At 41.6% G+C, this 23457-nt stretch overlaps 1 protein-coding gene across 4 annotated transcripts in view; it reads right to left on the bottom strand.

The window, feature by feature from the left end:
• LAMA3 (laminin subunit alpha 3) overlaps window positions 1-21930 on the bottom strand; it is a 261611-nt gene extending 239681 nt beyond the window's left edge. For all 4 annotated transcript variants that reach the window (XM_078347895.1, XM_035270754.3, XM_078347896.1 and 1 more), the window contains exon 1: window positions 21370-21930. In XM_078347895.1, the coding sequence (XP_078204021.1) occupies window positions 21370-21672 (303 nt within the window). In that variant the 5' untranslated portion in view covers window positions 21673-21930. The remainder of the gene's footprint in view (window positions 1-21369) is intronic.
• Window positions 21931-23457: the final 1527 nt, after the last annotated feature.

Below are 23457 nucleotides of genomic sequence, written 5' to 3'. Positions count from 1 at the left end.
AAATAGAGGGAACCAAACAAAGACTACCATATGAAATGTCAGCTGTTAAAATTCACTGGAATATATTCTGAAGACAGTAGTAAGGCTTTCTCTTTTTCATTTATCATAAACCTTATCATCTATTATGCCTCCGTTTATGGTGTTTTTAGGATATGGGGTCTATTTATCTTCCATCTTTACAGCTATGTTTTTGTTTCATACAACACTTCAAGAAGAGCCTGTTGTATTTGGATGAAAAGATATTTTCACTTCAACAAATCCACTTCACTCTTTAAGTCCTCCTCTGTGCAATTCTGTATGCAGCACTGGGGTACAAAAAAGATCCCTCCCCACAATCGCAGCTGGGCATTGAGGGTACCAACAACCATCAGGGAAGCCGTGTACAGCAAGTGCCTCCATGGAGCAGATGGCTGCAGCCAACGGCTGTAGATATTCCATGGTGGAAAAGAGGGTGTGTCCACTGCCTGGGAGGACAGATAGGACTTCAGTAAGTGGCAGCCAGCACAAACGGGGAAAGCGTTCAAGGTAGAGGAACCAGCACCAGCAAAGGCACAGAGGCCAGCTGGTCCGGCTTGACCTAAGCATTGAGAGACAAGGCTTGACAGGTACAGGAAGAGATGCGGTTGGCCATGAATACCAGCACTGAGAAGTCAGTAATTAATTCAGCAAGTCAATGGGGATCCATTTTTACCGGCAGTGATATCTGTTTGGTATTATCATCTCTAACTGCTGATTGAATGACTCTTTCTCGTGAGGCAGATTCTTTTGATTCTGGTTCTTGTTTTTGTTTGTTTTTTGCATCATTTTGCAGCCATTTACCATCTGAAACCTGAGCATAGGCCTTTCTTCTACGTCAAATGGATTTTAAGTGGGTCAGAGAATCATGCTTCCCTAGGGATGGACTTCACATACTGAACTATCTGCTCCCCAACTAAATGCTCTTAGAGCATAATCGCCACATAGGAGAGGGACAAAGAGGCAAATTTATGCCCACAGCCTCCGCAGAAATGTGCTGTGACAAAGAGGTAGCTCTGACCCTAGTCAGCATCTTAGAAGTTAATTCTTAAGTGTTCAGAGAGAAATTTGATCCTGGTATGTAACCAAAGGTGTGACCACATGTTTTCATCTAGTACGCAACTCATGGTTCTTTCATGCATGGTGAGGTATCTGTGTAGATCTTTATCTTTCAACATTACATAAAAATATTTCTATAACTCAGAAAGTGCCTTGGGTGTATGTGGCCCCGCCACTTCCTGAAATCATAGGCTATGTGTTTCCTACTCTTCCCTCTGTCACTTCAACCCAGCACACTGCCCTGCACCCAGGAGAAATTCAACCAACGAATGACTCCATCAGCCATTTCTCAAAAATGTTGGTTCTTTCTATAGAATGCATTGTCATAGTAAGGTGCTTAAAGAATAACTTTTTCTTTTTAAGATGGAGTTTCGCTCTTGTTGCCTAGGCTGGAGTGCAGTGGCGCAGTCCCAGCTCACTGCAACCTCCACCTCCCGAGTTCAAGTGATTCTCCTACCTCAGCCTTCAAGTAGCTGGGATTACAGGCATGCACCACCACACCCACCTAGTTTTGTATCTTTAGTAGAGACAGGGTTTCTCCATGTTTGTCAGGCTGGTCTCGAACTCCCAACCTTAGGTGATCTGCCCACCTAGGCCTCCCAAAGTGCTGGGATTGCAGGCATGAGCCCATGCCTGGCCAACTTTTTTTTTTTTTTTTTTTTCATGCAGTGTCTTGCTTTGTCACCCAAGCTAGATCCCAGCGGCATGATCCCGGCTCACTGCAACCTCCACCTCCTGGTTCAAGTGATTCTCCTGCCTCAGCCTCCTGAGTAGCTGGGATTACAGGAGCCTACCACCATGCCTGGCTAATTTTTGTATTTTTAGTAGAGACAGGGTTTCACCATGTCGGCCAGGCTGGTCTCAAACTCCTGACCTCAGGTTATCTGCCCACCTCAGCCTCTCAACATGCTGGGATTACAGGCATAAGCCCCCACGCCTGGCCATGAATAACTTTTAAGCTAGGACATCTAAACATTTACTATTAGTATTTTCCCTTCTATGATCTTTATTTCTCCCGAGAGAACATTTTACCAGAACATTTAATTATTTGCTGAAGGAATTAAATTATTATTCCTCAAAGTTTAGAAGATTTCCATCTGGCTAGAAGCAAAATCTCTTCCCAAAATGTGAAAGCTTATGATTTACATTTATCTCCATCTCCACAGTATAGACGTGAGGAATGCAGAAAGTGCTCTCCAGGTTGCTAGAGTGATTCTCAATTTCAAAATAATCATAATAGTTAAAATGAACATTTACAGAGCACCTATTATGCACTGGGCACCACCCAGCTTACATTTTCATATTAAGATTATTATTATCACCTCTATTTTACAGATGAGGAAACAGAGTGGAATGTTATGTCATTTTCCCAAGAACCACACCACTGGTCAATGGTAGAACCAGGACCTAAGTCCAGGGTCCAGGGATAACGAGTTAACACTACCCTGTAACTCTCTAACAGCTGCAACACTAGTTTATTAGACATCCATGCATAATCACTAACATACATTATTTCCTGTAATTTGTTTTAAATGGTAGCCTTCACAATAGCCTGAAGGCCTCTTTCATTTAGAATCATTTTAGCCTTTCTGCTGATGTACCGGTCCTTCTGCAGACCCTGTCCATGTCATTCAGCAGACAGAGTAAGAACACAGGCTCAGGAGCTTTAGCCCTTGATCTCACAATTAGTAGGCACTAAATATATATACATAACTATCTCAAATATATATTTTGAGTCTGAGCAATAAATTATTTAAAAGCACATATTTTAAAAATAAATGTACAGGCAAGACAGCATCACAATTATACAGGCTAGTGTCAGCAGTGACATTTGGAAGTCTGACTGATATAAAAGATATATAAGTTACAGGTGAATTCCAAGAAGTGAGCTTTGCCCAGGTAATAAAAATGAGTCAAACTCTCTGTTTATTTCTAAAGACTATTGGAAAAAAACTTGACATCAGCAAAAAGTCTACAAAAACAACTTGTCAAACCGGTAATGCCCTAGATGATGGTTTCTCTGGATTAACTTTGTATTAGCCAAATTTAGGTGATCAATTTTTTGCCATATAAAATAATTTCTAACAAAGAATACACAAGCTTAAGTTAAACATTAACAGGCAAAATGTAACACACACTTTCTGTTTGAAAATAAAAAATAAATGTAAACATTGACTTAGAAAAGAAAAGTTTATTCTAAAATTTTAAGAATATATTTAAAAATTAATAATTAGAAAGTTTGGCTTCTTTAAGTTACTCTCAAACAGTCCGGGTGAAAGTTTTTTATTCAAACAGTTTTATTAAAATATTCCTTCTCTTTTCTATTTGTTGTACTCTTGAAGTTTCAGTAATTTTTACCTTACATCTCAATGTCATATTTACTCCAAATCAACCTATATGAAGAATCAAAAAGAATGTAGTAGTGCCCTGAAGGAAATCAGACTGTGGCTCTAGAAGTTAAAAAAAAAATCAGAAGAATGACTTCCTTAAGTATTAAAACCCTATCCAGCCTTCTCAGTCATTTTTCTTGCGGTCTTCATGGAGAGTTAAGGATCTACATGGAAATGCTAGATACGTAGACTTGTGGTTGAAGAACTTTCTCAGGGAGGCCAAGGTTATGACTAACCCTGCAAGTAAAGCATTGGCCCGAAGCAACAGGCTTTACTGTCTTTTGAGAGAAGACAACCTCGTGAGGCTTTTTAAAAGTGCAACACCTGACAATATTTTTGAAAATCAAACTTGTGGCCTTTTCACAAGATGGCACCGAAGGCAAAGAAGGAAGTTCCTGTCCCTCCTAAAGACGAAGCCAAAATGAAGGCTGTGAAGGCCAAGAAGGCAGTGTTGAAAGGTGTCCACGCATGCAGTGAAGATCCGCACGTCACCCACCTTCTAGCGACTTCAGAGGCAGCCCAAATATCCTTGGCAGAGCACCCCCAGGAGAACAAGCGTGACCACTATGTATCAAGTTTCTGCTGACCACTGAATCCACCATGAAGAAGACAGAAGAAAACAACACACTTATGTTCATTGTGGGTTAAAGCCGACAAACACAAGATCAACCAGGCTGTGAAGAAGCTCTGTGACACTGATGTGGCCAAGGTCAGCACCCTGCTTAGGCCTGATGGAGAGAAGAAGGCACGTGTTCAACTGCCTCCTGATTATAACACTTTGGATGTTGCCAACAAAATTGGGATCATCTAAACTGAGTCTGGCTGGCTAATTCTAACTATACATATTTATATAATTAGAAATTTATATATATATCTTTTCACCAGGAAAAAAAAAGAAGAGAAAGAAAATCAAACTTGTGGAACAGAAGAGAAAAGAATCCATGGGAGTTCTCAGATGGAAGATCATTGAGGAGGCTCTTTCCTTCCCGTGAGTACCACTGGGACAGGCCACATTTATTTTTTCTGCAGCCATATCTTCCAACAGACACTTATACTAACTTTACTGTTTCATGGGTATACACAAAACAAAAGAGCTTATGTATTTATAAGTCTCTGCTGTTTCTGATTCAACCTGAAGTTTTCCATTAGAATTGAAAGTAAAAAATGGGCAAGAGACAAGAACAAGAAGGATTTTTTAAAAGCTGGAAAAAAAACAGATATATAACATTTGGAATAAAGGAAATAAAACCGTTATTATTTATTTAAAGATGCTAAAATTATCTACATTAAAACTCCACTGTGCCCTTGAGTCTGGGCACAGTGGCTCAAGCCTATAATCCCTATACTTTGAGAGGCCAAGGTGGGTGGATTGCTTGAGCCCAGGGAGTTTGAGACCAGCCTGGGCAACATGGAGAAACCCCATCTCTACTAAAAATACAAAAATTAGCTGGGTGTGGTAGTCCATGGCTGTAGTCCCAGCTACTTGGGAGTCTGAGGTGGAAGGATCGCTTGAGCCCAGGAGGCTGAGGTTGCAGTGAGCCAAGATCATACCATTACACTCCAGCCTGGGAAACAGAGCAACACCCTGTCTCCAAAAAAAAAAAAAAAAAAAAAAAAACCTTCAAATGAAGCCAGACACAGTGGCTCACACCTATAATCCCAGCACTTTGGGAGGCTGAGGCAAGAGGATCACTTGAGGCCAAGAGTTTGAAACCAGCCTAGACAACATAGCAATAAAAAGATTTTTTTTTTTTTAATTAGCCAGGTGTGGTGGTATGTGTCTGTAGTCCCAGCTACTTGGGAAACTGGTATGGATTGCTTGAGCCCAGGAGCTTGAGGCTGTAGCATAGTGAGCTATGATCACACAATTGAACTCCAGCCTGAGTGACAGAATGAGATATTGACCCTGGGAAAAAAAAAAAAAGGAAACAAAAACCCAAATGTATCTGCTAAAGAGAATTTTAGAAATACTGGGAGATTTTTAGCAAGGTAGCTAGATATGACTTTTGTATTTGTAAAATACAAAAGTCATTGCATCTCTGTAGAATAGCAGCAAACAACTAGAAAATTTAATTAAAGAGAAAATGCCATTTATTTATAATAGTCTCAGAGAACATCAAGTATCTCAAAAGAAATCTGACAAATAAAAATTTTAAGCTGTATTAAGAGAATTTTGAAAATCTACATAAATGGAGAATTGGCTAGAAGATAATATCAAAAACTTATCAATTCTCCCCAAATTAATCTATAGAGACAATATTATTCCACTGAAAACCTGAATAAGGACTTTCTTAAAATACAATAATTCTAAAATTTATATGGAACTTTAAAGGATCAAGATATTGCTGAAGAAGACAACCAGGGAGGAGGAAACTTGCCCTTCAAGGAATCAGGGCTTATTATGAATCTATCGTAATTAAGGAAAGGCAAGATGAGACAAACAGACCTATCGGACAGAACAGAGAGGCCATGGATTTAAGAAGCCTTAGTATATAACATAGTTATGTCGGTCCTCTGAGAAAAGAAGGAATATTCTAGATCCAGGGGGATTTCTACTCAAGTCACAAATGCAATTCAACTTCAGATGAAATAAGAACTTAAATGTGAAAAATAAAACTTCAAAATCTCATAGTAGGAAAAAAGGGGACTACCTTTTAGAACTCAGAGCAAGGAAAGGTTTCTTAACACAAGATACAAAAAGCATTGACTACAAAAGAAGAGATGGATAAATTTTATTATATTAAAATTAAGAATTTTGGTTTCTTTAGTTGGGCATGGTGGCATATGCCTGTAACTGAGACATGAGAATCACTTGAGCCTGGGAGGCAAAGGTTGCAGTGCTGAAATCATACCACTGCTCTCCAGCCTGGGTAACAGAGCAAGACCCTGTTTAAAACAAGAAAAAGAAGAAGAAGAAGAATTTTGCTTCCTTGAGCCCAGGAGTTGGGAAACCAGCCTGAGCAACATAGTGAAACCTCATCTTATAAAAATAAATAAATAAAATATCTAAAAAGAATTTTGCTCCATCAAAGGCACTTTTAAAAAGTGAAAAGTTAAAACTAGAAGATATTTACAATGCAAAAGTGATATCTTCAATGATGACTGCCATCAATTCCTTCTCTCTCTCTCTCTCTCACTCACTGCCATTTCAGCCATCAAAAGGTGGGTGCTGTTTGCCCTGGAAGCTAGTCTCTCCTCTTGAATCCAGACTGACTTGATTGCTTGCTTTGTTGTAGCAGATGTTTCATTCTGGGACATTTAAGCAAAGGCCTTAAAAGGGCTGGAAGATTCTGCTTCCCTCCTCTCAGAAGCCAGCCACCAGGCAAGATGTCCAATCACCCAGAAATCATTCTGTGAGAAAGTCCAAGACAGCCAACTGGAGAGGACAAATGAAAGAGCACCAAGATACCATATATGTTAGCTAGGCCTTCTTAGACCATCCAGTCCATCCTAGCCACCAGCTGAATGCAACTAAGTGAGTTACCCCAACTGACAACACATGGAGCAGAAGAACCACCCAGCAGAGCCCAGACAACCCACAGAATTGTGAGAGGAAAAAACTATTGTTGTTTTAAGCCATTAAGTTTTGGAGATAGTTTGTTACACAAGAATCAACAACTGATCAAAGAACTTAAAATCAACAAAGAACTCTAATCAGTGCTCCCTAACACACCAAATTCCGAACAATCCTACAAATCAAGAAAAATATAAGTAGTTCAATGGGAAAATGGGCAAAAGTAAGAATAGGCATTTCACAGAAGAGGAAACACATACAAACACAATAAACATGACAAACATTTCAAGAAATGTTCAACATCACCATCATTAGTGATCATGGCAGATCACATGCAGTATTACTTTAAACCAATTCAGTAGGCCCAAGTTTAAAGTTTGATGATAACAAGAGTTAGAAAAGACATGGTAGAAGTATAAATTGGTACAAACACTTTGGAAACTGTGTGCATTACCACCTAAAGTTGAAATTCACATTTTCTATGATCAGCATTCTACTCTCAAACTCATAACCCAAAAAGAAACTCTTGCACAAATTTGATGGCATCATATTCAAGACTATTCACAGCAGCACCGTTCACAAGAGCAAAATCCTGGGAATAACCTAATTGCTACAGGAACCACAGGAGGGTGGATGAATAGAGAGTGGCATATTCACACAATTAATAACTACATAAGCAATAATGAATAAATGAATATCTACATGAAATAATACTGATGAATCTTAGCAATATAATAAGTGGGGGGAAAAGCATTATATACTTTTTATAAAGATATGAGCAAGCAAAATAAAAAGCACTTTTTAGAAATACATATAGATGTAATAAAAACCATATAAAAAAAAGCAAAGGATTAATTAATAAAGGATTTGGGATGACGATTTCCCCAGAATGTAAAAGGCAGAGGGAATGGGGGTGGGAGGACCATACACTTAGACATAAATTATTATCCAGGCTTTATTTTTAGTTTTGGTAGCAAGTTCATGGATGATTATTACCATTCAAAATGCATATATATGCGAGTCACAGTGGTTCATGCCTGTAATCCTAGCAATTTGGGAAGCCAAGGTGGGAGGATCACTTGAGCTCAGGAGTTCAAGACCAGCCTGGGCAACATGGTGAATCCCTGTCTCGACAAATATTAGCTGGGCATGGTGGTGTGAGCCTATAGTCCCAGCTACGCGGGAAGCTGAGGTGGAAGGATTATCTGAGGCTGGGAAGTCACGCTGCAGTGAGTCATGCCTGCATTCCTGCACTACAGCCTGAGTGATGGAGTGAGACCCTGTCTCAAATGTGTGTGTGTGTGTGTGTGTAATATGATAATATATTCCTGAGCTGGGTCTCTTCCTACATCTGGTAGTGGGAAGGTGTATGGAATATATATTTGTGTATATAAATATCTCATAAACTGAGGGTTATGACTAATCCATAATCTAACTCTATGTCTAATGTTCAGTATTTTAAAAACTCCCACAAATAAATAAAACAGGACAAAAACCAATAGAAGTCAGAGAAGAAAAGGAACAGAGAAGAAAACCCACCCCCATGTTCCAATATTCATCCATCCGTGCAACAAACCTATGATGATCATCTTCTCTGTACCAAATGCTATTCTAGACAGAGATGAGAACACCAAAAGATAGACAGGACAAGGGCTCACACTTGGAATTGCACCAAGGCTATTGTATTATTAGCCTATTCAGATGGGAAATAGAAAATGTAATGAAAGGGGGTATGAAGAAAGGAGATAGGACTGTTCCCATAAACAACTGAACAGAGTTGAGCTCCAAAATTGGCAGTCTCCAGAGAACAAATCAGAAGCCCACAGAGTGACCTACCCTTTTGCAGAAGGATGGAAAAAAGTAGTCTCTCCTAGTTCCTAACAATTTTTATGGCTCTTTTTAACTAGAAAGCCTTCCATATGTAATACTTTACAACTGACCTCACAACATAAATACTATATTCTTCCAGGAAGCTAGAGGTTCATTATAGCAGTGCTCCCTAACACAGTTTCTGGAGGGTAAGGGGAGGGTTGTTTGAACATTCATTCATTTATTCAACTTAACCAAATTACCTACCACATGTAGAGCATTGGGTTAGATGCCGTGGTTAAAACACACACACACACACACACACACAAAGAAACAAACACTAAGAGTTGGGTCTTTACCTAAAGAAAGTTAGTGGGAGACAAGAGAAGTAACTCAACCATTGCACATTACCAAAAGATGCTGGGACAAGCTAGCACCGGGTGTGGGAGCCCAGCGAAGGAACGCTGTGCTTTACTTTGCTTAATCACCACAACACTGTGAAATTTGTTCAAGTATCCAAAACTGAAAGATGAAGAAACAGCTCAAAGAGGTGAAGCGCTTCATCTCAAACCACACAGCTAGAGCGTGCTGGGGCCAGGAACTGCGTGTGTGCCTGGCGATGTTACTTACGGCCTGGAACACTTGCCTCCTGGCCATGCTGCTCTTCTGAGCTACATCAAAAGGTGCTGTCTTAGATTTGGATAGCGTGAGACAGCCCTGGAAGGGCAATTATGTGACTTTCCATAAACCTACCCACTACTAGATGTATGAGAAAAGACCCAGCCTCCCAAAGTGCTAGGATTACAGGCGTGAGCCACCACACCCGGCCTATACCACAATTTCTTTACAATTCATTTGTCAAAAGACACTTTGGTTGTTCCCATATCTTGCCTATTATAAATAATGCTTCAATAAACATTAGATATTCTGTGCAGATTTTGCTAATGTTAACATGCTGGATGAGCACAGAGAGGGAAGGCTGAATGTCCAGTGTGCAGATGGCCTCCACGTACCACTGAAGGTTGCCATTGGCCTGACATGCCCTGGAATCAACTCTGTAAGACATCACATACCCAACAGGACCAGAAAATGTTCAGACTCCTTCCGTGAGTCATGTACAAACGGAATCTATACTTTATGCCAGGCTCTTTATATTTAAGGATGACTTTTTTTTTTTTTTAAGATGGACTCTCACTCTATCACCCAGGCTAGAGTACAGTGGTGCAATCTTGGCTAAATGCAGCCTCCACCTCTGGGTTCAAGCAATTCTCCTGCCTCAGCCTCCCAAGAAGATGGGATTACAGGTACACACCACCATGCCCAGCTAATTTTTTTGTATTTGGTCAGGCTGGTTTCGAACTCCTGATCTCAAGTGATCCGCCAGCCTCAACTTCCAAAAATGCTAGGATTACAGGCGTGAACCACCACACCTGGCCTTAAGGATGACTTTTAATGTGCATGATCCCTAAATATCTGTTCAGCCTACAGCCCTTCTCACTCTTTTTAGGGGCTACATTTTGAGTTATCAGGTTGCAAAATTTCACAAACAGAGGTGTATACAGAGGATCATGCAGTGTCCCCTCTCTGCAGCTCTCCCATACAGGGATAACACTCACACACTGAATGGTCAATAACAACCGCTGATTAACCCAGTTAAAGCTAAAGTTACTGCATTAGTTTCTAAGTCTGCCATACAAAGTAGCACAAACTGGGTGGCTTAGAACAACTGAAATTCCTCTCTCACCATGCTGGAGGCTACAAGTCCAAAATCAAGGTATCAGCAAGACAGCCTCTGAAATTTGTATAGGAAGGATCCTTTCTTGCCTCTTCCAGCTTCTGGGAGTCCAGTCCTAAGCATGGGCTCAGCAACTGCATCAGACACAGGAGGTCCACACCTGTCTTCCAGAAGACAGATTGTTGAAATTCAGGTAGTTTTAAAATCAAACAGCAATTCCATCAAGGTGTTGCTCTGAGAAGTACATTCTGTGATGGTGTTGCCTTTTGACTATTTCTTCAAAAAGCAGTGATGGAGCGTCTAGGACAAGCTTCCACAAGGAAAGAGTATGGCATACTTTGCACATGAATTCCTCACCATAGGGAATCTCAATACTTTGTCCAGACATGAACAGGAAGACAGGGCCCCACCCTCAAGAAGCTCATGATCCTAATAAGGAGACAGACATGAAAATGGATGGCTCCAAGGTGATGAGTGGAATTAGCAAGGAAATCCAAAGTGTAGCTGGAACTCAGAGGAAGAAGTAGTTGGCATGTCTGTGACTGCATAATACAGCAGGTAAGAGCGTGAATTCTGCAGCCAGAGTACCTGGATTTGAATTCTGGCTCTACCACATACTAGCTGTGTGATCTTGGACACATCACTTAACTTCTGTGTGCTTCGGTTTCCTCATTTGTAAAAGGAGCATACTAATTGTACCTCCTTCATACATTCATAAATTGCTGTGACAATCAAGAATTCAATGTGTAATATGCTTTAGACCTGTGCCAAGCATCAGTAAGTGCTGTCTGTGTGTGTTAAATCAATACCCTGCATTCACCAGGGGAGCAAGGCCCCTTGCTTCTCAGCCATTCCTCCTTCTCACCATTCTGCCCCCTGTATTTGGTATTAACCCCATATACAGTATGCACAGTGTATGATACAACTTGAAAGTAATGGAGAAATCACTTCTATTTCCCACCTCTCACAATTAAGATGTGCATAAATAATCACCTTAAACCCATATTTCTCTCCAGTTAATATTCATTTATTAACTCCACATGTATTTTTTGAGCTTCTAGGATGGGAAAACCACAGAGGGAATACAATATGTTTGTGACACTGAGAAACTGGCAGGACACATGGGACTCAATGAACTGGCTTTCCTCAGGGCAGTTTCCACCCTGTTGACACGAGGGGTCTAACCAGTGCGCTGTTTGCTAGCTCATTCAGTTTTTTATTGCAAAGCATAAAAAGACTCCCTCCCTCTGTGCAGCCCAGGCTGGGTCTTAGGCCCCACTTACCCCCTTGGCCAAGAAACCATGTATACAGCATAACCAGAGGCAGCTCCATTGACTTAGACCACTCAGGTGCCACTAAGTAAATCTTTGCCTAACTAGGAAAATAGTTTCAGAACACTGGGAGTTAACACAGGTTTCATAAATGCCTAGATTACAACCAGAAATAAATATATATCTGGAAAAATGTATTACTGCCACTAAATTAACCTTAAAAATTAACATCTTCCCCCAAAATGTTATTTTAGCTGATAAGAAAGTATCCTTACATAAACAAATAACATCTAGCTATTAAAACAGTAATAAAGTTAATATTTCTATAATATAGGCCATAGAAGTCTATATGCCAATGGATTATTTAGCATGCCAAGTGTGTTCAGTATATAACACATCTTTTTTTTTTTTTCTTGAGACACAGTTTCACTCTCAAGAGCTGAGGGAACCCTGCTGGTAGACCTACTCTACAAGAAGTACTAAAAGGAGTCATTCAGGCTGAAATGAAAGGACACGACACAGTAATTAAAAGCCATACTAAGAAAGAACATCAATACAGGTAACTACATATGTAAATATAAAACCAGTATTATTGTATTTTTTGTTTTTAACTTCTTTTTTGTATATTATTTACAAGACAACTGCATACTGAATAACAATAATTATAAATTTATTATAATGAACAATAATGTATAAAGATGTAATTTGTAACAACAAAGGACAGAGCTATATTTAGAAGCAGAATCTGGGATGCTACTGAAGTTAAGCTAATATCAATTCAAACTGAATTGTTATATATTTAGGATACTAATTGTAATCCTCAGAATAAGCACTAAAAAAAACCTTAAATATATATAGAAAAGGAAATGAGGAGAGAATCAAAGTGGTAAAAATCAATTAAACCAGAAGACAATAATAGAAGAATTGAGAGTAGCCAAAAGTATGCATAAGGCATATAGAAAACAAACATCAGAATGACAGAAATAAGTCTTTTCTCATCAGTAATTTTTTTTTTTAGAGATGAAGTCTCACTCTGTCACCCAGGCTGGAGTGTAGAGGTGCAATTATACATAGCTCACAGCACCCTCACATTCATGGGATCAAACAATTCTCCTGCCTCAGACTGCTGAGTTAGCTGGGAGTACGGGCACACACCCCTATGCCTGGCTAATTTTTTTTTTCCTTTTTTAAAAGATGGCCTCTTGCTATGTTGCCCAGGCTGGTATCAACTTCTGGCCTCAAGTGATCCTCCTGCCACAGCCTCCTGAGTAGCTGGGATTACAGGCATAAGCTACCATGCTCAGCTCCAGTAATTAACTTTTTTAAATCACAAGTTAAAAAGCAGAGATTGACATAATTAATTTTTTTAAAAAGATCCAAATATATGCTATCTATGAGAGACTCATTTTAGATTCAAAGACACAAATAGTAAAATAATGAAAATAGATATTTCATGAAAATAGTAACCAAGAGAGCTGGGGTGACTATATTAATATCAGACCAAATGGACTTCAGGTCAAAACCTTTTACAAGAGACAAAGACAGATAACACATATTGATAAAAGGGTCAACCTATCATGAAAACATAACAACTGTAAGCATATCTGCAGCAAACAACGAAGCTCCAAATATAAATATATATACACAAGCAGACAGGACTTCAATACCCCACTTTAATAATGGGCAGTTTCTTTACAATGTAAACTTACTATACAGTTCAACAATTCCACTTGTAGGAATCTATTCAAGAAAATGAAAATTTTTGTCCACACAAAGACTTTTGTGTGGATATTCTTAACAGCATTATTTATAATAGCCAAAAGCTAAAAACAATACAAATTCCCATCAACTAGTGAACACATAAAGAGAATTATTATGTCCATACAATGGAATACTACATAATAATGAAAAGAAATGAACCACTGAATCATGCAACAATATGAATGAGCCTTAAAAACATTGTGCTGGCTGGGTGCAGTGGCTCATGCCTATAATCCCAGCACTTTGGGAGGCCAAGGCAGGTGGATCACGAGGTCAAGCAATCGAGACCATCCTAGTCAACAAGGTGAAACCCTGTCTCTACTAAAAATACAAAAATTAGCTGGGCATGGCAGTGCACGCCTGTAGTCCCAGCTACTCAGGAGGCTGAGGCAGGAGAATTGCTTGAACCCAGGAGGCAGAGGTTGCGGCGAGCCAAGATTGTGCCATTGCACTCCAGTCTGGGTAACAACAGCGAAACTCCGTCTCAAACAAAACGAAACAAAACAAAACGAAACAAAACAAAACAAAACGAAACAAAACAAAACAAAACATTGTGCTAAGTGAAAGAAGCCAGATACAAAAAAAGACCACATATTGTATGATTCTGTTTATATGAAATTTCCAGAAAAGACCAGTCTATAGAGAAAACAGCAGGCCAGTGTTTGCCTGGGGGTGGCGACAGGTTAAGGGGGTGACTGCGACAGGTACAAGAGAACTTTGGGGGCTAATCTAAAGCTGGATTTTAGTAGTAGCTGTTCATATCTATAAATTTACGAAAAATTATTGAATTTATACTTCAATGGATGTATTTCATGGTATTTAAGTTATGCCCTCAATAAAGCTGCTAAAAATTGATTCACATGCTTCAAAAGAGTTTTGTGCCTAGGGAAAGAGTCTGCTAAGTACTTTTCACATTCATCTGTATACCAAAGATGTACAACCAGGTTCAAGCAATTCTCCCGCCTCAGCCTCCTGAGTAGCTGGGGAAAAAAAGATGTACAACACACAACTATCTTTCTGCAGTGGTTTAAATGAAATCTTCTTACAAATAAGGGTCTTTAATTAATGATAACCTTTTGTCCTCTCCTTTCCCTATGTCCGCATATTGATTTCTCTCAGATTAAACAATCCAGACTTTCGGTGACAATAGTAACTCAGAGCATGAAGTAAAATTTTTAAATTCAAAGATTGAACAATTACAGTTCCAACTGTTCGCCAGCAGCCCTGAAAGTCCATGAGCTCCAGTAATCCATGATTTGTTGAGGAACAAATTTAAATTGCTTTGAGCCTGGCATATGGACCCCTGTTTCTTAGCTGGTAAGTGAACTTGGTTCTCCGAAGGAAAGCACGTATGTTTGCCTTCTCAAATGTTTTGTACATAAGCTTTCATTGCTAAACTTTGGCTAATATCTACAAATGTGGAACTATGTTTTTGTTTCAACTAAATTTTGTTTCAACTAAATCATTTTTTAAAAAGAATCATTCACCCTTAAATTGCTGACTATAGTCATTTGTCTGAAGTAATATCATTAATAATTGGTACATATATATCAATGAACATAGTAGATGTTTTAGACTTCCTAGCTCTCAGCCAAGATTTTAACATCAGGTTCACAAAGGAAAAGGTCATTTGTTGAAGAACAAATGTTTTTTTTTTTTTTCACAATTGTTCTATAAACAGAGCCTTAGTGGCTGGGCATGGTGGCTCATGCCTGTAATCCCAGCTCTCTGAGAGGCCGAGGTGGCCTCTCCAAAACACAAGGTCTGGAGTTTGAGAGCAGCCTGGTCAATATGGTGAAACTCTATTTCTACTAAAAATACAAAAATTAGCTGGGCATGGTGGCACACACCTGTAGTCCCAGCTACTCGGGAGGCTGAGGCTGGAGAATCCCTTGAACCCGGAAGGCGGAGGTTGCAGTGAGCCAAGATCAGACCACTGCACTCCACCCTGGGTGACAGAGCGAGACTCTGTCCCCTCCCCACCTCAAAAGAAACAGAGCCTATATGTAAATCAAAGTGCAATGAAGGAATCTATAAAAGAGGCATTGAACTGTCCATGCACAAAATCAAGATCATACATTTGGTAAATGTGCCCATTTTATCTCTTATGAGGATAGTGTTTATGCCAAGCTAAACCAAATACAAGGTTATATTTTCAACACGGTCTTCCATTTCCATTTTATTATCACCTCTGTCGGATGTCATTTAGGAATTATATAACTTTAATAATAACTTTAGATTCCATAGGTAAGTGAACATTTAAAATTAAAGCACAAACTGATATATTTCAGGTGTAATTACTTTTCAACAGAATAGAATTCATTTGCATATTTTTCACATTTACATTTTACATTAAATTATTTACAGTCTTTAACTGTATCTTCACTCCACTATCCCCTCATCCAACATTTTCTGAGCACCTACACTATTTTCAGGCTTTGGGCAAGATCCCTGAATTACAGGACTCTCACACCAAAAACTTAACATCTGAGCAGTAACAAGTATATAAAATCTCTTGTGCCATTACACTCCATCCTGGGCAACTCCATCTCAAACAAACAAACAAAACCCGAAATTTTATATACTTGTTACTGCTCAGATGTTAAGTTTTTGGTGTCTGAGAGTCTTGTTGCCCAGGGTGGAGTGCAATGGCACAATCCCGGCTCACCGAAACCTCTGCCTCCCGGGTTCAAGCAATTCTCCTGCCTCAGCCTCCTGAGTAGCTGGGATTACAGGCACATGCCATTACACTCAGCTTATTTTGTATTTTTAATAGAGACTGGGTTTCACCATGTTGGTCAGGCTGGTCTCAAACTCTCGGCCTCAGGTGATTCACCTGCCTTGGCCTCCCAAAGTGCTGGGATTACAGGTATGAGCCACTGTGCAGCCTATAAAGTCTTTTAAAAGGAATCTGAAGTCCAGAGCAACTACAAAGGACATCTTTCACACAACATACGAAATTCAGACTTTTAAAACATCCTCCTGCCTGTTGCCACAAGGGGCCTTTCCAGTATCAGCATTGCTATTATAGATTTCAAAAACAACAGCTGCAACAACTAATCACTACCATAAAACCAGGTCTTATTCTAAGACATGACCTTTATTCATTTTTTTTTACTTTTTTTTTTTTTATTTGGCAAAATCCTTTTGGCCTGAAATTCTAAATCCTGGCTGTCCCCAAAGAATTATTTTTTGAAAACTCCAAGAAATAGAACTATTTTAATTAACTCTTCTTTATTTCCCATCTTGAGCTCTACATGAGCAGATTCAGGACAGTCATCACTCAAATACAATTAATTGATTAATCATCGTCTCTCTTCCCTTCTCCTGTCCATCTTCCACTACCTCTCACTTTTCTGAAAAACAAATCTGTGCAAGCTGCCGGCTATACTGGGCTAGAGAGTGTCTCATATTCCAGCTTCTGGAAACTCCTCTCCCAGACATGCTTCTCTTACATCAGGAATTAGTACACCTCCCCAAGCTCTCAACGGTGACAGCAGGGAGCACTATTCCACAGGCTTTTAAATTCTGGGGAAAATAAGGCATAACAGCAGATAGCATCTCTTTCTGCAGGCTACACCCTAGCCTAGAGACATAGTCTGCTAAGTGACCTCAGAAAGCCACTTCCTACTCTATCTAGGACTGTGAGCCTGTGTTTAATGACCTGCATTGGAAACTCAATTACACCAGGAAACATGATTTTTCCAGGCCTCCACAACAGTAGAGCCAACCTATGAACACTCAATAAAAATACCAGTTGAGGCCAGGTGCAGTGGCTCATGCCTGTAATCCCAGCAGAGAAATTTCGGAGGCTGAGGCAGGCAGATCACCTGAGATCAGGAGTTCAAGACCAGCCTAGCCAGCATGGTGAAACCCCGCCTCTACTAAAAATACAAAATTAGCCAGGTGTGGTGGTGGGTGCCTGTAATCCCAGCTACTTGGGAGGCTGAGGCAGGAGAATTGCTTGAACCCAGGAGACGGAGGTTGCAGTGAGCTGACACGGTGCCACTGCACTCCAGCCTGGACAATACAGTGAGACTCTGTCTCAAATATACATATATTTGAGGTGAATGAGGGTCAGCCCTCCCTGGGCAAATGCTGGGAAGGAGAGACCACTGAGGATCTTTCTGATACCTTCCTTCTCCTTGTGTCAACTCTACCCTGAGTTAAAACAGTTCTCTCCGAAGTTAGGTGTGCCAGGCAATGCTGTGGAGTTTAAGAAGAAAATATTAAAGCTTCTCCTTATCCTTATTTTACTGAAAAATGAAGAAATTCCATTTTGCTAATATTTAATACACAGACTGACTTAGGGGATTTCACCTAGTTTGCACATCAGCCAGTCACAGGTCTCCAATGATCCTGAATGTCTGTCCAAAGGAGGAGGATGGGGCCACCAGGCTACTAACGCACTGCGATACATTGCAGCTTACATGTGCAATGTAAACATGTGAATTCTCTTCTCCCAAGTAGCAGAAAACAACCCTGTATTGAAATGGGGAAATTGACTATGAAATTCTTTTGACCACACAGGGCACACTGGTTATCTCATGGTAAAATACTTCAAAGATATTTTAACTTAAAGATGAGTTACATGTTTTGTTTAGTTTTGTTTACAAAATAATCTCAATTTGCTGAGTTTTGCTGGGATGACAAATGGCTGCCAGTACTATACCACCTGATGGATATTTACAGAATAACAAGGGCTGAGCCCAGCTGAGGCCTCAGGGTCCCAAGTGGTCACATTCTAGGCAAGGAGACCCACAGCACGAGCAGCAGAATAATAAGGGCATGATACTGTCCCATCAAAGCAGAGGTTATTATTTTACACAATGTGAAAGCCTAAATACTGTTGTAAGAAAATGTATGTTTGAGGTCGGGTGCAGTGGCTCATGCCTATAAACCCAGCACTTTGAGAGGCCAACGCAAACAGATTACCTGAGGTCAGTTCGAGACCAGCCTGACCAATATGATGAAACCACGTCTCTACTAAAAATACAAAAATTAGCCGGGTGTGGTGGCGCTTGCCTGTAATACCAGCTACTCAGGAGGCTGAGACAGGAGAATCCCTTGAACCCAGAAGGCAGAGGTTGCAGTGAGCTGAGATCACCCCATTGCACCACTACAGCCTGGGCAACAAGAACAAAACTCCATCTCAAAAGGAAAAGAAGGAAACAGAAAAAGGAAGGAAGGAAAGAAGGAAAGAAGAAGGAGGGAGGGAGGGAGGGAGGGAGGGAAGGAAGGAGAAAAGATAAAAGAAAAGAAAATGTATGTTTGAAGGAGCATTTTGAAAATGGATGTTTGGAAATGTTTCCATCTTCTGTTGCTGTAAAGATGAAAATATCTTCTGTTGCTGTAAAGATGAAAATATGTAACTCAGAGAATGCTTATTTTACACATTTGAAAAACATGGAAACAAAATTTTCTAACATGTTTTAATATTTTCCAAGAAAAGATTTGCGATGAGTCTGGAATCTATTGTTTAAAACATCAAAACATAATACCTTTCTACTAGGAAGTGCTGAATACAACTTGGAAGGGAACAATTACTGGCCAAGTTTCTACTTCTAAAAATTTTTAGACTAACTGAAGGATGGGGCAGAGCTATAGTACCATGATTTAGTGAGCTTAGACACCATAAGACTTGTGCAGTCACATGGGGCCCAACTTCAAAGAGCCCCTCACTTACTTTAATGCTGTGCTGTCACCATCTTGACATTTTAAATAATTTTTTCACAAGGGTTCTACATTTCCACTTTGCACTGAACTTTCTAAATTATGTGACTGGTTAATGCAATTTTTCTATTTGAATCGACACATTTTTTGAGGCATCTTTTCAGCTATAACAACCACTAAAATCAAGTATAACATTAAATTGGGCCAGGTACGGTGGCTCATGCCTGTAATCCCAGCGCTTTGGGAGGCCAAGGTGGGCAGATCACTTAAGCCCAGGAGTTCAAGACCAGCCTGACCAACATGGAAAAACCCAGTCTCTACAAAAGACACAAAAATTAGCCAGATGGTGTGTGCCTGTAGTCCCAGCTACTTGGGAGGCTGAGGTGGACGGATTACCTGAGCCCAGCAGGTGGAGATTGCAGTGAGCCAAGATAGCACCACTGCACTCCAGCCTGGGTGACAGAGTGAGACCCTGTCTCAAAAATAAAATAAAAAACTGAATTGTTAAAAATTCTAAACTGAATTTCTCAAAATTAATTATATACACAATTACATGTTCATATTTGTGTGTTATAAACATACAATCATAAAACAGAGAACAATATTATTTGGGGACTGTTAAAGAAAATAAAAGTATTTTCATCATTGTTATTTTATATTTTTAGTTTCATTTCTTGCATGTTTTAAAATATGCACAACAGTCCGGGCATGGTGGCTCATGCCTGTAATCCTAGCACTTTGGGAGGCCGAGGCAGGCTAATCACAAGGTCAGAAGATTGAGACCATCCTGGCCAACATGGTGAAATCCCATCTCTACCAAAAAAAATACACAAATTAGCTGGGTGTGGTGGTGCATGCCCGTAATTCCAGCTACTCAGGAGGCTGAGGCAGGAGAATCACTTGAACCAGGGAGGTTGCAGTGAGCTGAGATGGCGCCACTGTACTCTAGCCTGGCGACAAACTGAGACTCAAAAAAATAAATAAAAATAAATGCACAACAGATATCAGTATGTTAATACATGCATATAGTTTATAAGTAAATAAGCACATATGGCACTACGTTTTCAACAACTTGTCATTTATGGAAATGCATGGTCAAAAGAGTTTCTAAAACGCTAATCTAGACACCCAATGATAACTCTGCTTTTTTGGAACCCAAGCTCCAAAATCACTCTCTACTCCTGCTATGCTTCCTATTCCTCAACAATACTTTGCAGAAGAAGGAGGCAATTTGGGTTTAGGGTCAAGGATTTGGAGTCAGGACTGGATTCAAATTCTGCTGCCCCTTTGGGAGGACAGCTTGAAGCCAAGAGTTTGAGACCAGCTTGGACGAAAAAAAAAAAAAAAAAATTGCCAGGTATGGTGGCACTCGTCTGTAGTCCCAGCAATGCCCAAGGCGAGGCTGGAGGATCCCTTACGCCCAGGAGTTCACGGCCGACGTGAGCCATGATCGCACCACTGCACTCCAGCCTGGCCACAGCGTGAGACCTGTGAGTAAGGGCCAGGCACTGCAAGACGCTGCTTAAGCTGCACCGCACTGACGTTTACCCCAGGTGTTCGTGGTGAGGCTCGTATCTTTGAGACCCTTTTCTCTGTCCACCTAAGGTTTCCTTTGCCCCCAATGACTGGATGGTGGCATTTCAGGAAGTGCAGTGAAGTGAATCTTTCCAGTAACGTCAGAGTGATACTGCTGTTATAACCTAAAAATTATCCTTAAAGTACACCACAGAGGGTAACTCCTACCAACTACTCTGAATAAGGTTGGGGAGATGGGGCACGAGGCGCCGCTGAACCCTGAGGGACTCAAGCCTGCAGGGACGACGGAGGCGGGAAGGGCTGAGGGTCACCTGCATCTCTAGAGGGCAGCCTCGCACTTCCTCTCCACCTGCCCGAACCTGACCACAGCCTCCTCCGGTCACCTCGCTAGCTTCCCCCTCGTCGCCTCGGGCGGGCAGTGCCAGGGCGGGGCTCCCACGGATCGCTCCCGGGCCGCGGCCCTCGCGCGCGGGGATGGGGGCTGCCCTTCCTGGTCGCCCGGAGCCACGAGCACGCCTGGGGAAAGGGCCGGATCCCTTCACCGGGTGTCTGGCCGGCGTGGGAAGGAGAAGGCGCGCCCACCCTTGCTTTCTCCGAGGTCCTCACCTGGATGGTGTGGCCGCTGCCTGGGGCCGTGGGGCCCCCGACCAACTTGCAGTAGAGCTCGGGCCGGGTCCTCCTGTCGGCCAGTCCCGGTTCCCCGCAGGTGGCTGTAGCCCAAATCCTCGCCGCCTCGGCCAGGTTGAAGTAAGGCGGGTGCAGGCTGAGCCTGGCCGCGGCCCCGGGATCCCGAGCGGTCGCGCCCCAGGCTGGCAGCACCCGCAGCGCCAGCAGCAGCGGCAGCAGCAGGGGCGTAGGCGGCAGGACTGGCCCCGGTGCCCGACCCCGAGCCCGTGAGGCCGCCGCCATCCCGCCTCGCAGGGTCCTCCGGCCCGCGCCGCCAGCAGAGGGGCTTGGGGACACCGCCGCTCTCCGCCCGCGTTTCCCGGACCTGCAGCACTAGGACTAGCGCGGCCCGAGTGTGGGCGGCGCCGGGGCCGCGCCCCTTGCTCCACGCGCTAGGAGCCCGCGGCGTGGGGGCGGCCGCGCAGCTCGCAAACCTGCCGCGGCTGGAGCGGGCACCCGCCGGATCAGGAACCGACAGCGCTCAGCCGCAGGCCAGCAGACGTCGTTTCTCCGGCGCGAGGGGCGCTGCAAACTTCGCGGGCGGGGAATGGGAGAGGCGTTCCCCGGCTCCCACCCAGGCGGCCGGAGCGGGAGCCTGGGATCTTCGAACCCTTCCGGTGCCAAGACAGAAATTAATTAGATTATTCTCCCCTCCAGGTTCTCACTACTCAGGCCAAAGCCAGAAAAGCCGCCTCTGACCTAAGAGGAAAGGAAGCTTGCAAACGAATTTGGATGAGAGCAGAGGAAACTGCCACTGCCTGAAGAACTCACATCAAAGACATTTCGATTTCCCAGCCAAGTGTTGATCCCTCAATGGCTCAGCATTGTGCACCTAGGATCCCTGTGGCACTGAAGCCACATGCTGAGCCAAGGAATTGGGAGTGGTGGAACGTACATACTTACAAGACAGCCAATAATGCAAGTTATAATTTGCCAACCTGGAAAGGAACCTTGGAGGAAATCCTTTAGATGCCTAATCTGCTAAATTTTACAGATAAGCTGCTAAGAGAGAGAGAGAGAGAGAGAGTGATGTAGGCCACCTGCCATGCCGACCTCGGAACAGAGGAGACCCCTCCTCAGGAGTGAGGCTTTGTCTTATATGCAGAACATGCTACCAAAACAGAACCCACATAGGCCCTCAAAGCAATTAGAGGAATGCAATATTTGTACAATAAAAATTGCAAAACTTCTTTGAAAAAAATGTTAAAAGACCCAAATAAGTGGAAAAGCATCCCATGTTCATGGATTGGGAGACAGTATTGGGAAGATGGCAATATTTCCTAAATCAACCTGCAATTCAGCACAGTGGATTTTGATAGGGATCAAAATTCCAACTTTTTTTTGTTTTTTTCATTGACAAGCTGATCCTAAAATTCATGTGGAAATGCCAGGGACCTAGAAAAGCCAAAACAATTCTGAAAAAGAATGAAGTTACTCATGCTTCCTGGTTTTAAAACTTAATACAAAAACTACAGTAATCAAGAAAATGTGGTACCAGCATAAGGATAAACATAGATCAATGGAATAGAATTGATGGCTCAGAAATAAACCAGTACATTTATGGTCACTGGATTTTCAACAGGGTGCCAAGACTATTTAATGGGAAAATAATAATATTTTTAATAAATGCTGCTGGGACAACTGGATATCCCAGAGAATTGAGTAAGACCCCCCACCTCATACTATATACAAAAATTAACTCAAAATGGATCTAAGATCTCAAATTTTTACATTAAAAGCTATAAAGCTAAAACCATAAAACTCTTAGGAAAAAACATAAGAGTAAATCTCCATGACTTTGGATTAGCAATGCTGTCTTAGCTATTCAAAAGTGCAAGCAACAAAAGAAAAAAATTAATTGAGCTGGGTGTGGTGGCTCACACCTGTAATCTCAGCACTTTGGGAGGCCAAGGTGGGTGGATCTCCTGAGGTCAGGAGTTTGAGACCAGCCTGGCCGACGTGGTGAAACCCTATCTCTACTAAAAATACCAAAGTTAGCCAGGCATTAGAAACTTATATCCAGAATAA

Source organism: Callithrix jacchus, chromosome 13, assembly GCF_049354715.1.
Source record: "Callithrix jacchus isolate 240 chromosome 13, calJac240_pri, whole genome shotgun sequence".
Taxonomy (NCBI): domain Eukaryota; kingdom Metazoa; phylum Chordata; class Mammalia; order Primates; family Cebidae; genus Callithrix; species Callithrix jacchus.
The sequence above is the reverse complement of the archived record's forward strand: the minus strand, read 5'-3'. Positions and strand labels throughout refer to the sequence as shown.